General features: G+C 40.2%; 1 protein-coding gene across 2 annotated transcripts in view; it reads right to left on the reverse strand.

The window, feature by feature from the left end:
- Window positions 1-714: 714 nt before the first annotated feature.
- The window catches only part of pde3b (phosphodiesterase 3B), a 43,106-nt gene continuing 25,855 nt past the window's right edge, over window positions 715-17,965 (reverse strand). The window contains exons 2-16 of one of the 2 annotated variants that reach the window (XM_051378636.1): window positions 13,901-13,951; window positions 12,793-13,041; window positions 12,352-12,503; window positions 10,563-10,663; window positions 10,219-10,450; window positions 10,022-10,113; window positions 9,218-9,381; window positions 8,883-9,017; window positions 8,410-8,521; window positions 8,137-8,250; window positions 6,612-6,811; window positions 4,834-5,037; window positions 4,460-4,621; window positions 3,872-4,130; window positions 715-3,768 (exon numbers count right to left, since the gene is read on the reverse strand). In XM_051378636.1, the coding sequence (XP_051234596.1) occupies window positions 3,539-3,768; window positions 3,872-4,130; window positions 4,460-4,621; window positions 4,834-5,037; window positions 6,612-6,811; window positions 8,137-8,250; window positions 8,410-8,521; window positions 8,883-9,017; window positions 9,218-9,381; window positions 10,022-10,113; window positions 10,219-10,450; window positions 10,563-10,663; window positions 12,352-12,503; window positions 12,793-13,041; window positions 13,901-13,951 (2,457 nt within the window). In that variant the 3' untranslated portion in view covers window positions 715-3,538. Of the gene's footprint in view, window positions 3,769-3,871; window positions 4,131-4,459; window positions 4,622-4,833; window positions 5,038-6,611; window positions 6,812-8,136; window positions 8,251-8,409; window positions 8,522-8,882; window positions 9,018-9,217; window positions 9,385-10,021; window positions 10,114-10,218; window positions 10,451-10,562; window positions 10,664-12,351; window positions 12,504-12,792; window positions 13,042-13,900; window positions 13,952-17,965 lie in introns of both variants that reach the window. The other variant, XM_051378634.1, reaches the window with a different exon arrangement.

The following is a 17,965-nucleotide window of genomic DNA, read 5'->3' on the forward strand; positions in this document are numbered from 1 at the left end:
ATAAGGTTCCTGCTTGAGCCAAAAATGATGCAGGTGAGTGTGGTATGAGTGAACCAAAACAGTAAAGTAGTGGGCCATAAAACAATGAGCTGAAAGATGCTGAAACACTGTCTGATATTTCTGAGGGGAACTGCAGAATTGGTTGAAATTCTCTGTGAGTTTGTCATTAGGAGTGATCTTTTTTATATTAAACATACTCATATGATCCTTTTTTAATACAAAAAATACTTAGAATATCAGTTTTAAAGGCTCTGCACACCCACACAGGTCAGTTACTATGGCTGATTAGACCTCTGCTCAGGTTGAAGTTGGGTGGCTATGTAGGGTATCATGCCCGAATATAAACAATAAGGGGTTTAAGTTGTCCCAGAAGTGCAACATAACCAAGAGTGAGGGAGATGTCAATCAAACACAGTTTGTACACACCCACATTGTCCTGAGAGGATGACTTATCCGACCTATAAGTGAAAACCCCTGTGTGGCTGTACAATGGGTGTGTTTAGGGACTTTAAAGGTTGTTTAAGGTAGCATGGACAAAAAAAGAAGGCAGAGTTATATATAGTACATTGTGCGTTCACACACACACACACACACACACACACACACACACACACACACACACACACACACACACACACACACACACACACACACACACACACACACACACACACACACACACACACACCAATAAAAATCAATGAGAACTTGTGATACTTTAGGGATGGTGTTTTATGACAGCTATAAATAACAACAAAATCAGTTGCCCCAACAATGTAGATAAGGGTGAATGGTTACATTAGACAAACGTACGTATATTGATGCTACATAACAACCATTCATAGATGTATTTATGGCACAATCATCAGAGGACACTGTGGTTTGAAAGACTGCACAGTGAGAAGCCAACAAACTTTTACAACTTAATGAGCCAGAATAGGGTCGGGAGCTACCAGGGCTTTATGATCCAGCATGGGTCCATGTGAAATAACTGATGACAGAGTTGTCAGAATGTATATGGCTCTGACCTGAGTCCAACTCTGACTCTTGCCACTGCCACTGTCACTGCCACGTTGAGCCTCGTGGAATATTTGACTCAAGGGGTGTTTCTCTTGCATGAACAGTACTGGAGCCCAGAGAAAGTTTGCCAATCAGCATATCACAGCCCACAAACTACTGTACGTAGGTAAAGTTTGGCACTAGTTGGGTTGACTGAGACGACAGTGATAGAGAGAGATAATGAAGAATACAAGAGTGGTTATGATACAGAACAGGGAGAGGCTGAAACCAAGTGAAAAAATCAAAATCAAAACACCAAACCCCAGTTCCACACCTGTAAATAGAAGTAGATAAAAACTCTGGAAACACAATGGTAATTACAGGATCTCATGTACAATATGTCAGCTGTGTGTAGAAAACAGATGCATTCATTTGATTATTTAAAAAATATATATTTATATGCACATACTCTTTTGTACAGCGGCTAAACACTCGTTTGGTATTAAAATGTGCACACCTGTATCTATTTTTTTGTCTTTAAATATTACTATGTTGATTTACACTGCTTACTTAACATTTTCTCCAGAGAGTTTGATTTAATAAGGTGATAAAGGAGCTAGGCAACAATTCTGCCTTCCGTTTCATAAAACGTCTTATTCTAGTGGAATGCCAAGAGTTCTTAGAGACAAAAATAGAGAACTAGTAGTTTTTAACCTGCCTCGTGGCATGTCATTTATATATGTATATATGTATACATATATATATATAACTAAAGTGAAAATAAACCCTGGATCCCTTCTTTACACACTGGCCGAGTTATGGGTTTGGCAAAAACAAAACAAAAAATGAGGAAAAGGAGTTGGGTGAGCTTCAATTTGTCTAAACATCAGTGTTTGTCTGCTGACTGAGACACAGACGAATAGACGTTGTACTGTTGTTTAAAAGCAATACAGAGAACTTTGAAATTTAAAAAAAACATTACCTAAGATACTGTTATAGAACTGCAAAATTGTACAATGTATTGTGTTGCTGCAGGAGAGACATTTGCAGTCTGCTGACTGCTGAATGCCTGCATATCAAGATATGATTTTCTCCAGTGAGGTTGTAAAAAGGTTATGCAAACAGTGTACGAATGGCCAAGAGACAGCACATACTGTATGCTCCTCTGTCACAGAGGATTTCAATTGCTTGAATTTGTTTGTAGTCAAGTTGTTCATTAAGAGATTACAAACTACTTCAGTCACCCAGATTTTAATTTTCTTAGTCTTTAAAGTGTATTTCATATTAATGACATAAATTCTTGCAAAATAATTATTCAACTTTGCGTGAATCCTGAGTAACCTTTAAAAAAATACTTAGAATCAAGAAAATGAAAAAAAATGAAGAATCCATTCATTGAAACAGCATTCCTGATCTGAATGCAACATGAGGACATTTCACTGATTAGAAACCAACCATTGCTGAGAGGACACACAAACATACACACAAATTACATACTAAAATAATTAAAAATGTGCTCTCGTTCTCCCTACTCATTCTCTCTATCACATTCCCGCCAAAAAATATTCACACACTCAAACAAAATGAAGCAAGGAGAGTTAAAGAATAAAATAAAAAAAATAAAAGACGGGTGGTACACATGAGTAAAAGCATCAAAATTGATGCAGATATAATGCTATTAATCAGTCAACATTTCAACAATGTCTCTGTGACTGAGTCTGATACAGTGTTTCGTGTCGCCAGCAAGGAGAGAGAACTACACAAGCCTAGGCTCTGGGCCAATATGGACTCAGTAAAGGTTCAGACAGGCACATTTGATATATATATGTATATATATATAATTCAAAAATATACCTGACATTGAGGCTGGAACAGTCTCAGTCTCTTGTCTTTCCATGTTTGAACTGTTCACTTTGGTAAAGGGTATCAATCACTTCATGATGTCGCTTGCTTCATTATTTTTCCTCTACCTTTCATTTTAAATAGACAGGAAATTGTTTTGTACCTAAGGGAGATGTAAGCGCTTGGCATTCAAGGCAGCATCACAGCCAGGTCACCATGGAGGGCAAGTTAATGCTGGACCCCTGTCCACACTCTTCTTCGGCACCTTCCTCCTCAGTCCTGGTGCTTTTTTTTTTTTTTTGTGCACTCGACTCTCCATGGGGTGAAAGTGCATAGGAGTTGGGCTCCCACCGTTGCAGCAAGGATCCGCTCACAGTAGTAAGGCCTTTTTGTTTCTCCAAAAACAATGTGACTGCTTAAGCATCTGAGTGTCTGCACAGTGAATCTTCCAATATGTGTATGTGTGTGTGTGTGTGTGTGTGTGTGTGTGTGTGTGTGTGTTTGTGTGTGCAAGAGAGAGAGAGAGAGAGAGAGAGAGAGAGAGAGAGAGGGGGGGGAGCAAAGTGTGTTTTATGTGCATTTGTCAACTGTCTGCGAGTGTCTGTCTTTATGTTGGTGAAAAGCAGGACTCATGTCCTTATGCTGCCTCTCCTCTTCTTCTTTTTCACGTATCTCTGTTCTTTCCTTCGTCCTCCTGCTACTGACGTTCCTCTCCCTCCTCCTCCTCCTGGATGACCTGGATGTCATCAGACGGGGAGGTGGGCAGACTGGCCGGCAGGTTGGGGAGCAGGCTGTCGGGCTGCTGCTGCTGCTTGCTGAGCTCTTTGCTCTTCTCCTCCTCCTCGATGGTCTTCTTCCACACCTTGTGGTTCTCCGTCAGGTGCTGCATGATGCAGCAGAACAGCCTGCGGCGGCTCTTCCTCCTTTCTGTAACGGAAAAAGAAAAATGTTTCAGAAAATCTACACTGGCTACCTGTAATCTGTTGTGCGTGATACACTTTACAGTGCTGATGAGTTGTCTGTGTCTTACTTGGTGCCAGCTCATCCTCTAGCTCTTCGTCTTCATCTTCCTCTTCATCTGTGTCCGTGTCCACCTGCCCCTCTTCGTCGTCTTCATCTGATCCCTCTTCGTTAATCCAGTGGCCAGGAAGTAGGCCAGCAGCATCGTAGGAGTTACACAGTGGTCCTACGATATGAGTGATGAAGGACTCCTGTAGCTTTGCAAGCTGCGGAGAGGAGCGGTCCATGAAGGGGCTGATGGGTAATCCCAACCTAGCCTCCTCATCTCCCTGCGGATTAAAATCAAAGATTACGGTTTGAAAAAAGCCTTGATAAGCCTTAATGCAAAAGTCAAACTACAATCACAATCACAGAGGAGCAGAACCTCATTACCGTTATTGACTATTGTCTGTAATGTTATTAATCTCTGCTTTATGTTTTTGTCCCTTATGATTTTTTTTTCTTTGTCCTGGATGTTTAAAATTATGGTATGGTTGTTCATAGGATGGATTAGATGTATGTGCCAGTTATGTGTTCTGTGTAAAGGTGTTTGTGGTGCAATTACATTACATTACAAATTACAATAAAATGCTCTGTGTCTTTAGCATGCAGTCAGTACCTGCTCATAAAACTCATTGACGATGCCCTCTGTCCACTTCAGGTGCAGGTCACGGACTTTGGCTGGTCCATTAATATCTGCCAGCTTGATACACACTTGACACACCAGCAGTCTGTCATTCTCATTGGTCCAATCAATTCCTGGACTGTTCACATCATTTACCTGTTAACATACAAAGATGGATGCTTTATTAAAACTGGTTTACTGGTTTATTCTGCGTCCATTATGCTGAGTACGGCTTAACTCAATTTTAACGTACCATTCTCTTAATGTTTCAATCAATATTTAGCCAGAAATTAAAGGATTAACAAATATATAATGACCTATTCTGATCAAATAACTCAGTAATCTGTAAATATTTCTTCATCTCAGACCTTAGCATTGAACTCAGCCAGGAAGTCAAAGTGCTTCTTGAGGTCTGTGGCCAGTATAGCCTCGATGACAAGGAAGCGAAAACGCTTGAACTCCACGTGATCCAGGTTGACCAGGAAGTTGAACTCTGGCCGGGACAGGTAGAGGCTCCAGGCAGATGCAGCATGGTGGTTCTCCAGCACCGACCTGTCATTGTACAGCACTGCCTACAACGCACAGGAGGGAAAGCCAAGTGGTCAGAAAAGGGGGAAAGATGGGACGCTAAGAAGATTTCTACAATTTCCCCTAAAATGTCAGTAAAAAATGCGCTTACATAATACGTCTGCATATGTGTTACACAATTCGTAATGGGTTTAAAAATAGCGAGCACTCAATAAGTGAGCTAAAAAGGACATGAGGGCATTTGGTTACGAAAGTAGGAATGTAACAGGCTCAAGTCCAAGTATAGCTAAAGGGAGAAGCAGGTTAAAAGCGGTTACGGGGATATTAGATACCATGAAAGGCTTGAAAGATCCTTTTAAAACATACATGGTGCTTGCCAACATCGTTAGCAATCAATAGGTTCAGGGTTCCCTTTCCTTTCGCTTAACCCACTTTCCTGGGACTTTCACAAAAACTCAGACAGTGTGATTGCTTTCACAGGACATGTTGTAAAAGTACAATATTTAAACTGGGGCTCGCAGTTAACCTTTTCACCCCTCATTTACATGACTGACCACAACAAGTTAACTGGCCATGTGGTGTCGAGCTAATCCTATATATGATTTGAGACACAGTTTGTAGAGGTAATTCAACTCCGTGGTAATTCTTTCCTCTGATATTTGTATCAATCCAGCAGTAATGCCAAAAGGCTACTACTTTTTATTATTAACTTTGCTTAGGGGTTAAGAAGCTATGAAGCACATGAGGAAAAGTCATGTAAGAAAACTGTTGACTGTGAAGTTAAAGATTAACTGTAAAACTGGAGACATAGGGTTTCTGTAGGACACCGGTAATGTATGACGATAAAACACTATTTCCAGTGAAATGTTTTTAGTTCCACAAATACAGTGTGAGGGAACTGAAGTGATACAGAGATATTTAAAAACCAAAACTGATTCGAAGAAAAGGCACAGTTTTGTGTGGCTTCTCGTGTAGTGCATCAGTGATGACTATTTGTGCTGTGTGGCAGTTTTTCTGGGGTCGGATGGAATCAGTGGAAAAAGCAGAAATGTAACATCCACCAGGGGCCACTCGGACTCTGTCCCTTCTGCAGAAAGACAGCCATGTGATTTTGTGTTTGTACACAGGGCTTGTCTCGGGGGCAAGAAGTCAATCCTGATATTTGCACTTGGTCTGTTGGTCTTGAAAGAACAAATATTCCTGTTAGAAGGCAGGTTGCAAACCTGTTGCAAACATTGACCCTCACACCATGGAGTTGATAACTTAGGAAACTACAGACTAAGGGATAAACTCTGATACTGCAGCAGAGGAAGGATGAAAAAACTTATATTTATTCATTATTACCCACAGAGGATAGTGTTTATTTCTATGGAAAGCTTGGACTGTTAATAATAGGGCACATATACAAAAGTGCTCACAAAGATAGCCAGCAAACTTATGTACGGTATATACTATATACCTTCTGACACAGTGTTCAACAGTTGTGGTGAAAACTAAAACCCATATTTTGAACATCTGATCCTTTGTTTCCATAAACATAAGTGTGTTTATGTGTGCCAGTGAGCAAAACTAAAGTTTGTCGATTCTCTTTCAAATACCAATGAATGCTGCAGGTTACCTGAGGTGCATTAGTGGCTACGAGAAAGGCATTTGTGCGACCGGGGTGGTCATAGTCGTGCATTGCAGCTGCTACATAAAGGGCCATGAGCTCCAGGGCGGGTATGTTCCAGGCCAGACAGCCATAGCTGTCATCTGAAATCGAGGAGCTTTTAGAGGAGGCGTAGGATATCCTGCCTGGAGAGATCCCACTATCTGAATCTGGAACATAACAACAAACAAAATGGATGTCACAGTGATGAAAAATAGACCTACGCCATCATTGTAAAATCAGGTTAGAATGGTAGCTTTTCCTTAATTAAACATTATATGTTTGCATCAAATTCAAATAAAGAGGTGGACAAATAGAAACTGTTGAATATGGCCATATACACACACACCCAGTTCTATTCTCATTTATTCACCGTTTAACTAAATTTCTCACGTCACTGCCATTCGTTCATCCCCGTCTCTATGTCCCCTCTCATCAAATGACAGCTGTTCTCCCGGCCTCAGTGGGAGACGTCAGTGGATAAGCCTCAGGTAATTTCTAATGGAGCTAAAATATCATCAGCAGAGATGAGCCCAGGAATCTCTGCATTTTAAACCAACCCATCTGTGTTCTGAAGAGCAAAGGCCACATCCAATAAAAGAAGAAACTTCTAAAAAAACGGAAACCAAATAAGTCTGAATTATTGTATTTCTGACATTAGATGGTGGCCAAATACTGATTAGTCAGGGATTTCTTAGTAATGTACACACTTCCAAACAAGTCTGGAAACTTTAAAACAACTTTATCTCTTTATTTGGTGTGGAATTCACAAAGTCCGTCTAAATCTTATGTACTTTCCTAAGAAGATGTGTAAAAAGTTCTCTACCTCTTATTCTACTTCACTTCATCTCTTTCAACCTCAGACCAGCAGGAGGCCAGAAACGTTCTTTCAGGAATTCCAATTATTCCGAAAATTAGACCTAATCAAGTTTTCCTGAAGTTGACCTTATCAGAATTTTCTTTATTTTGCGAATATGGCCCGACACCTATAAGTTCAATATTTAGGTGAGACTAATCCTGTCTGGGATGTTTAACTTTACAGATATAATTCCTATTAATGCACATTCACCCACCTCATAATCTGACTTCTCCCACAAGATGTTCATTAGTATTTGGTATACCAAAATGTCTAACTAATTAGAGACTATATCTCCCATGCCAGCCACATTTTGAAGGTTTTTATACTCTAAGGAAACCACTGGGAACTATGTAACTAGGTTATTTTTTTCATAATTAACTGATGAGTTCACAGAAGTCCATTCAGGACAGTTACAGTTACTTACTGTGTGTAGGCGTTTGTGCAAAAATGTGAGTAGACTGAATGATAAAAGACTACTAAGACTGCTTCATATGTGTGACACTACTTAACATCAGACATTAAATGATGCAATCATGCATGCAGCCTAAAGTGATTGTTGTGCAGCCATGTGTCTGGATTATAAACTGTGCTCCACAAACTGTAACAACGATCTAATGAGCGATCTTATGAGCCCACCTGTGTCACTTCCTGTCACATGCTCACTGTGAATCTGCTGGAACCCAGGGATTGGTCGAGTGGTCAGGTACCAGACAGCATGGAGCACATCAGTAGCATGGACCCGGTTATGATCTGTGCATTTGTTACAATAAAAGTGTAAATTAAATCTTAGCTTGGTCATATAATAGCTACTTAATTCATCCACTAATACACATGACCATCCTGGGATTAGACATAAAAAACAAATATATGGCTTTAAATTTCTTGAATACTGCACAGTGCAACACTCACAGGGAATGTCCCTGTAGCCATTTTCCAGAGCACAGAAGTATGTCATGAACTCCCTCACAGGGATCTTGAAAATTTCAAACAGACACGTATCCTGGAAAAGGGTGTACGTCACCTGGGGAAACACAAGCCAGCTTTACTGAAACACCAATCATAACACAACATATCCAGCACTGTCACTGATATTCTGTGGAACATTAAAATAATTTTGTGCACATTATTATGCAAAGACAAGAAGTTCACATCTCTGTAATACTTATAACTTCTTTCTACTTATAATACATCTTACCTGTTCCCTGAGCCCTTAAATTCCTTTACATACCCAGACGTGTGCATATTAAATTAAGACTAATTTAACATGCATCACTATATCACACTTAACAGAACTTTTTGCTTTTCTTTTTTGGAATTTTATTAATTAAAACACATACTACTACAGCTACACAAGATAATTGGTTGGCGGTGGTTGTACTAACATAGCTGAGTATTCTTCCGCTCTTCCCTCCTGTTTTGTCCACCAGGTCAAAGATCTGGAAGTTCCAGGTGTTCATCCTCTCCATGACAGTCTCATGGTCCTCCAGCATAGGATCTAGTCTGAACTCCTGCTCACCCTTGAGATAATCAGAAAATGGAAAGATTAAAATGTAACGTTCTGAACATTCAAAAACACTGAAATAGTGCATTCCTTTATACTTAATGATTGTAAGCAAGTCTAGATAAAAAATATGAGCTTAATGTCTGAAATGCAGCTGTGGCAGGAGGGGCTGAAAGACGATCATGCTGTTAGTAGAAGCCCTCTGACCATGCACACCTCTGATTCCTGAGTCTGCTGGTCTGTGCTCGGGCTCTTCTCCTTCTCCTTCTCTTCTTCCTGCCCCTGGTTCCCTGCAACGTCTGGCCTCCCATTCCCAGACACGTCCACCTCCAAGCTCTCTTCCCTGATCAGAGGCTCTCCTGCGTATTCCAGCCCTTCACCTGCTGCATGCATAGAGTACAGTGTATGGAAGTATATGGACACATGTACACCTACATGCAAACTTTTTTTTTCCTTACAGTGCATTATCACTTTACTTTCACATGTTTAAATTTTAAATTAATATGTGGCAGTTTTTTTTGTTCAATGAGTTTATTTACCCTACAAGTATTTAAATGGGCTGAATTACTAGTGTGCATATATATATATATATATATATATATATATATATATATATAAAGATGATGTCTTATTACTTATTTTATTATTTTATTTTAAAAATGACTAAAAACAAAGGGCCAGATGGCACTGTGGCTATTGAGTTTACCATGGTTAATAGTGCAAAACCAATGAGAAATCAAGTCCAGTCAAGCTATTCAACAAAATTTTACTACATATAATTTGCATTTATTAATAAAATCCTTACTTGGAATATAACAAGGAACAGGGAAAATATATACAACGTGAAACAGGAATTCCTTGCATCTCTGCCTGTTTACGTGCATCAACTTGCATTATTGTTGGAGTCCAGCAGAGGGCAGCATTAAGCCCCTAAGCTGTTTACAAGAGGGTTTCTCTCTCAAACAACACTATATGCTACTGGTCATTCCACTGATATCCATTAAATGTAACTGAATGTACCTGAGCGCCTGCGTTGAGCCTCACTGGTAAATGGTTGATGAGATTCCCCTGTATCACCGCTGGAAACTCCCTTCAGCATCTGACGACCACAGCTAAAATGGACACACAGGACAATCACAGACGTGACCAGTTACAGTACATAATTTTATGTTAGAACCAATAACATGAAAGACACACGTCATTCATGCAGGTCTCACCTGGTGCAGAGAGGAAAGCTGGAGCTACGGAAGGCCTGCTGGAAATCAGGTGAGCTGAGAGTATAACCCAAGGGCTTATGCAGGTTCAGATTGACACTCGGCTTTGTCAGGAAGTCAGCTGTGTCTGGGAACTCCACAGGCGGTCGAGTGACGAGGGACGATGAAGAACCTGTACCTACTGCGAGGGGGCCATGGCTTGGAGAGGTGACCGGGCTCAGGCTCGGAGATGTGCCTGGAAAGGACCATGGGAGTATGAGAAAAGAGAGAGGTGTGAGATGCAGTCAAAACATGAGTAATTAATTTAAAATGCAGTGTCCTTGTGAAGTTATACAAGTAAGTCTCACCTGCTCTTCTGGGCCCTGCATGGTATGTGAGGGTAACAGAGGAAGACCTCTGTTTGGGAATGGTGAGCAGGTTTGCATTGGGCCCATTAGACAGACCTGGGCTGGAGCACAAAACACATATTATCAACACGGGCTCTAAAAAAGAACTTTTAAACGTGAACATACTATTTTCATAGATATAAGGAATACTCTAACGCTGTCTCACTATCAGATGTTTTGCCTCTTCAGTACAAGGCTACACTGTCCTCTGTCAAGTCAGCCATCTAACACTTCAATAACAAAAAGAACACAATGATATTCAACTCAAAGAAGCTCATCAGCCATCATAGCTAATCATCTACTGCCATCCTGTGGAGACATACAGACATTGCACTGCAGTGTCCATGTTTGTTGTTCAAGTAAATTAAGCATTGTGTAACAGATCTGTTTACAGTCACTAAAGACACCTGAGGTTCTATCAATGCATGTAAATGGTAGGTACCACCTTTCATTTATTATTATTTTTTTTTCTCTGTATTACATAGGAGAGGCAGGTGCAGACAGGAAATGGGGGAGAGAGAGGGGTATGACGTGCAACAAAGGTCGTGGGCTGGAATCAAATATGTGATGTTGCAGTAGTCATAAGGCCATGTGGCATGCACTGTTATCATGCGGCTATCAAGGCGCTGCAGGAACAATTATTATAATGCAACAATAATGCAGCAAAATATATTTGATTGTCTGAAATGTGGATCTACTTCTTTGTTTTTGTTCAAAGAAGAGATAACACTATACCACGTCAACTCCTTCTGCTTTTGGTTTCTGTGTACAAGCTGAAACTCACCACTCAAAGTCTCACAGGTACATTTTGATGGAACACAATTTCACACAATTTCTTGTTTGTTTCTCAGCTGAAGATAGCAGGTCTCTCCCATGAAGCAGGATTTGTGGGTTAGCTAGCTAACTTCTCAGTCTTGCTTCTCAGTCTCACACAAACAACTTCAAACCACAAAAAAGGCAGCACACCAAACCTGCAAGCAGCCGTTTTTGCTCATGGTTCAACATATACGAAAATTACCTCCTCACAGCATGGACAGTGACACATACTAAAGATAAGAGTGACATGTTTACAAAAGGGTAGAATAACTTTGCTTTTTGCATGATAATGAATCAATCAAATCAGACATATATTAAATGTTTGTAGTACAACCAATGTTTCTGCTCTGGCAATAAAAATAACACCTAAGCATAGCGAACATGAGGCAACTTTGTTTAGACTCAGTGATATGATGATACAGCTGTGATATACTGTAGCATCATATGGGTTGGATGTGTAGTGAGTCAAGGATGGATGTAAAAGAATAGAACAAGAGAGACAACAATATTATTATATATATACAAATCTGTCTTCTCTATTCAAAATCAAATGTGATCTACATTTCTCACCTGGTCCACTCAACAAGCATGTTTTATACACGGCTGACCTGGTTCTGTGAAGTGTACTATTTCTGAATGATTTCTTGCTTTTTTAGAACTCACTAAGGCCCATTCATAGCTTCTTTTTTTTAGGCTGACAAAAAAATTAAAGACCGTTGTTTTACTGTGCACAGCTGCTGCTGAGCCACCTGAGGAGGACCATAGCTGGAGTACAGTGACATTATTCAGGTTTTGCAACAACAGCCATTAATCTGATTCATAAATTGGGTAGATTCAGGGTAAAGAACAGCCCAGATGATGTGTGTGAACAATTCTGAAGAAAATTTGTTTTTCTGGAAGGTGGTAAAGAGTACAGTTGTGTTTGTGTTGGTACCTGGTCAAGTTGAGGTCAGGGTGGGGTCTCTTGCCATTGTTGCGCTCCCAGCGCAAAGAGGCGGAGTCAAGCGGAGGGAGCACGGAGCACGAGGAGGAGGTGGAACTCCGCCTGGGCTGAGGGGTGGGGAGGCTGTTTCTACTGCTCAAACCCTGGTGGAGAAAGGAAGTTTTTCCAGTATGGATATATGTTTTTTACACAAAGTAAAGATATGGGTTGTGTTACACAAACACAAAAAAAGCTACCAGCGTTTGTTAAGGTAGGCCATGTCCAGACTGACAACAGCACAATGTTGAAAAAATGCAGCCACATTTGTTAATTTCAAGCAGAAGATTCTTGAAAAAAACTACTTTGTGGTTAAAACTTGGTTCAACTTTTGCCATAACGTAATGCAGACATGGTATTATTCTGTTATCTGCAGTAGTAACACTAAGCACTCACCTTAATAGTTTTCCTGTCACTCCTCTCTACGGGGTCCTCCACCTCGTCACAGGGATAGAAACCTGGGAAGGGGGTGAAGGGGTTGACCCTGGGGCGACACGAGCCTGAAAATGTCCCCATGAGGCTGGAGATGCTGCGCAGGGCTGAGATGGTCTGTGGCGTCAGAGACGAGTCCATCAGCAGGTCTGACACCAGGTTCCTGGCCTCGTTTATGACAGAAAGATCAACGCCATTGCCACTCACTGCACCCTGCCGTACGCACACAAAGGCACTGTCAGTGGACAGCTTCAGTATCACTACTGTAATATGGACAACAGGGCTGTTTGGGCTAGTAGTGTACACAGTGCTTATGAAGATCCCCCACCTCTCTCTACACTCTTGTTTGAGTCATTTCATTTATTTATCACATTTTCCGAATTTAGTTTTTTGTGTACTTTTTCTAACTTCCGCTTCCACCTCATTCCTCTGGCCTCTTACAGTAACAACAATTACAGTATATTGGGAGGAAAATACACTATATCTAGAGCCCATCACTGATGTTTTGTACATTGTATGTACAGGAAACCTTTTTGTATTTTTGTACCTTTCTTTTTGTCTGTACTTGTTTTTATCTTGTTCCTTTGACTGAGAATCAAGTTTCTCATTGGGGATAATAAAACGACTGAACTAAGTGTAGTGCCATGCTAATGTCTAAAGTGAAAACCCATACATTTTAAGAGTAGTCTTGCACAAAACATTTTTAGGGCAGGTTTCATGAGGGAAAATGTTCCGGCTGGCTTGGCCCTGTCTAACAGGAACAAATAATGATTTTTGGTCAGTGGGAGCTAAATTCTTTGATAGATTACACAAATAGTCCAAACAAGACAAAGAATGTCTGAGTAAGATAAAATGTGGCATGACAACTATTCCAAGGTCATTGTATGCCTGGTTTTGCACAATGTGTATTTTGCAGAACTGAATGTCCTAAAGGTGACTTATAGATGAATTTTACTGGTGGACTACAGAGGCCGCTCTCAAAAGACTTGTATTGTTTTGGTGTGTTACCTGAAAGGACCACGCACATGTACCTTTAATCCTCAAAAACATGCAAGCTGTAATAAACACTGACCTGATACTGTGGTTTGTACCAGTGTTTCAGATCCCAGTCCCACAAGATCATCTGAAACACACAAGAGAGACACATCAACCGTCAGTCAAATGCCATTACTGTATATGTGTTTGTGCATAACAGGGAATATGAAATGTATTTTACATTGAAAGAGCAAAGGCTTTGACTTATGCTCCACTTTTAGCACATGCCAGTGCCCTCGACTTTTCAGCGAGGGCACTGGCAGGTCAGCAACTAGCTGCTAACTGCTAGTCTATTCTGCCTGTTATCTAAACACATAGTGTAGTAACATTTTACATTAAGGAATTCCTGCACCACATGATGCACTTTCTATTACAGGTATGCTAATGCACACTGCCTTTAGCGACAGCAGACTGAGGCCTTTCAGTGAAAGCAAAAGAAGAAAAGCAAACCACTAAAACCACCGTGGTGCGTCTACAATGGAGCTATGAGATCTTATCTGGCTGCAACTACGTCAATCGGCAGCATTTCCACGCTATCTGTTGGTAACCAAACAGGAGCTCTAACACGTTACAGCAGTGTGTAGTCAAAAGTTGGTGCAGGTTGTGTAACACTAAGTTGCTAGACCTGAAATAACCTAATCATCAAACTCAAGTATAAATACAGTACACATTTGCTAGAAATTAATAAGTTAGGATAGCAATTAACTAGGCTTGCTACACAATACAATTATACTTTTGCACATTCACTACTTTTCTTGTGCATTTCATTTCTTCGGCCATGCACATTTAAACGCTGAAATCTTTTACTTTTGACAGCGTAACAACTGGAGACATCAGTCCTACTGTATGTGATGAATCCAATCTGTCCAATCTGAGGATGGCAATAGACAGACACTGATTTTAGGTCTACCTAAAGGTTTTAATGAGGAGAAATCCAGCAGTTTGCCATGTAAAATACAGACACTTCTCTTAGAAACAAAAAGCCACCATGCAGTCTCACCCCACACCACAAGGGGGGGAGACACAGGGGAAAAATCCTCATTTGGGAAGCACCTCCACAAACACCATCAACCTCAAGCTAACATGTAAACACACACCCTGGTACTATATCCTCTTTTTGAAAATCGCAGCCAGTCCCCATATTGTCAGGAATAATGAAAGCACATCATAGCACATTAGAAATGTGAAAAGATTTAACACTGGATTCATAATTTAGTCATATATAATAATGTCAAGAACTTCAATGAAGCTATAACATTATATAGTAAAACAAATTCACTTTATTTAAGGGTATAGCTTTAAATTAAATTTTTCACAGTTACAATTTAAATCCACTATTTCCACTACTGAGAAACACAAAACATTATGGCAATAAGTCTCACATTTAAATGTTTTTTATTCTATTTTTTCCCCCAGATTTTTTTGTCATATTGTTTAATTTTTATACAAACGTGTTTCTGCATGTAAAGTAATACATACAGCACGAGAAAGCTATAACTTAAAGTTGTTAAATAGATCAGTAGCTCCATCCCATCTCCTCTAATCAGTAACTGTTTCATTGATCAAAGTGGGATGTTGGGTGTTTGTCATCAGCATCTGTACAATGCTGCCAAACATTTAATATGGCAAATAAGCCCTGCCATGGCAACCCGACATAGAGGCCAGCAAACAATGCTCCATACACCATGGCAACAGGATGGCGAGAGACGGCCGGAGGACAGAGTTGTTGGCCTTCTGCTTGTTTACGGAGAGACACAGAAGGGTTGAAACAGAGAGTGAGATGGATAAAAGCTGAAGAGGATTGCCATTAAGGAGGGGATGGAGAATAAAGAACAGAGAACGACAGACGGAGATAACCCTTAAATGCAAAAAAAATAAACTCTTGCGCAGCACAGAAACAGGAAAAGCGTGTTAAATGGCTGCTACCACCACCACCCCTACCACCATTAAAGCATGTGCAAAGCAACAACTTATTGACAGTGTGGGCCTTCTGCGAGTGACAAGATTAAAATCTTTGAATGAACAGGAGATATTTTCTTTAGTGATGTTATGAAAACATGACATGAGGGCAGACACACAGACAGAGACTCACAACTCAGGGGCTGACACTTAAGGCACCTGTAAACACACATGCAGACACAGACAGACAGACAGACAGACAGACAGACAGACAGACAGACACTGCAAAACACAACATTATTTATCTACCTCTAAGACATGAACGTGCAATTGAGAATAACACTTGAGTACATTAAAGTACAAGCGCTTTGAGTATTTAGATTTTATACTACTTTATACTCAACTACATTTAAAATGACTATAGAGAAATTTCTACTCCACTAAAATTATCTGATGGATATTACTAGTTACAGTGCAGATTAACATGCATAGCACTGTTATAAATTGATAGTATAACTACCCAATAGTATATAAAGTAGTTAAAACTACCATTAAAATGCTACCTACATGATAATCTATCTGAAATAATAATATAATCATTAGAAAGAGAATATGAGTCTTCATTTTGCTCCTACTTTTACTAAGTAAAGTTTTGAATGCATGACTTTTACTTGTAATGGAGTATTTCAACATAGTGGCATTGCTACTCTTACTTCTACTTCCACCGTTTGCTTTAGGGTTAGGAATGTTGACGGAGGACAATATAAATGACTGAGTTTATAGCACGATGATACAAACTGCTATTTACAATGAGGACTCTAAATAGTCTGATTATGTGGGGACATTTTTGTAACTATGTCAGACTATTAAATATTTACTCCACTACTCCTGTATTCCACTACTTTGTATTTTATACATTAGCATTTAAATGTACAGGCGCATACAGACAAACAAAACTGGACATATCTGTGGCGTCTGCCCACACTGTGTGCACACCTACATGTGCATGAAGATTATTTATGGTGCAGGTATTTCCAAAAGGGAAATAACTGCACTATATTTATGCACACCTACATGAATATACAGATACAAAACAAACAGGGACAGACCCACACACAGAGAGAACAGACAATAACACACACAATCAAACATGAACTTAAACAGAAAAATACAGTACGCGTCAAAATAACACTTCGCATACACAGTTATTTAACATGAAACAAGTCGTAAATATTTCCTAACATGAGTCAATAAACCTGCGCGAGCTATTAGACGGCCAGTTTGTCACACCTGCGTGTCATATTAGCTAGGCTCTGTGGTGTGAGAGGTGCTAGAACTGATAAAAACACGCTAATAAGAGTGTGTGTGTGGGGGTGTGGGGGTGGGCAGAGAAAAAGGTATCAATGGTGGGCAGGCAGAGCATTTGTATGGAGAGAAGCAGGGCACTGCTGACGTCAGTCTGCAGCGACACACACAGCGTCAGCAGCCCTTCTGCACATGCACACGCTGATAATGAGGACAAGGCTCTGGCTGTCAAGACACGCACAGGAAGAAAAGATGAAATGGAGAGAGGCAAAGAAAGCACAGGCTGGCTCGATTCTTTTAAGCCAGTTCAGGAAAGAGAGCTAACCAGATGAGAGGCCTGTGGCGAGTGTGTGTGCGTATGTATGTGTGTGTGTGTGTGTGTGTGTGTGTGTGTGTGTGTGTGTGTGTGTGTGTGTGTGTGTGTGTGTGTGTGTGTCTTATTGGTCGGACATAGCTTGAACTGCCAGGATATGGCTGGGCCTGTAGCGCAGTGCCAAAGCACAGGCAGTGTTAGCTGATGGTCGGTCAGCAGCTGAGGCGACTGAAGGAAGGAGCAGACTGGGATTAAAAGACACACTCTCTGAACTTTTGACCCAGACTGACTCACTAAAAAATACATCGTACACTAAAAAACACAAAAAAGGGGCCCATATAATAATATACTATAAAATATATCAATATGCTTTTAATAATATACTATAGATATATTTTTTATCTAAAAAATGCATTTTGTGTTAAATATTAATATTAAATTCATTATTAAAAACCTTAGTGAAGCGTTTAAGAGTCAGGAGTCAAACAGAAATCATTAAGGTGGCACAAAAGTTTATAAAAAAAAACGTGCTTGCACATTTCAGAACGCTCGCTGACGCCGGCGACAAAATTATCACTCTGTGCC

This window comes from Dicentrarchus labrax, unplaced genomic scaffold, assembly GCF_905237075.1.
Source record: "Dicentrarchus labrax unplaced genomic scaffold, dlabrax2021, whole genome shotgun sequence".
Taxonomy (NCBI): Eukaryota; Metazoa; Chordata; class Actinopteri; family Moronidae; genus Dicentrarchus; species Dicentrarchus labrax.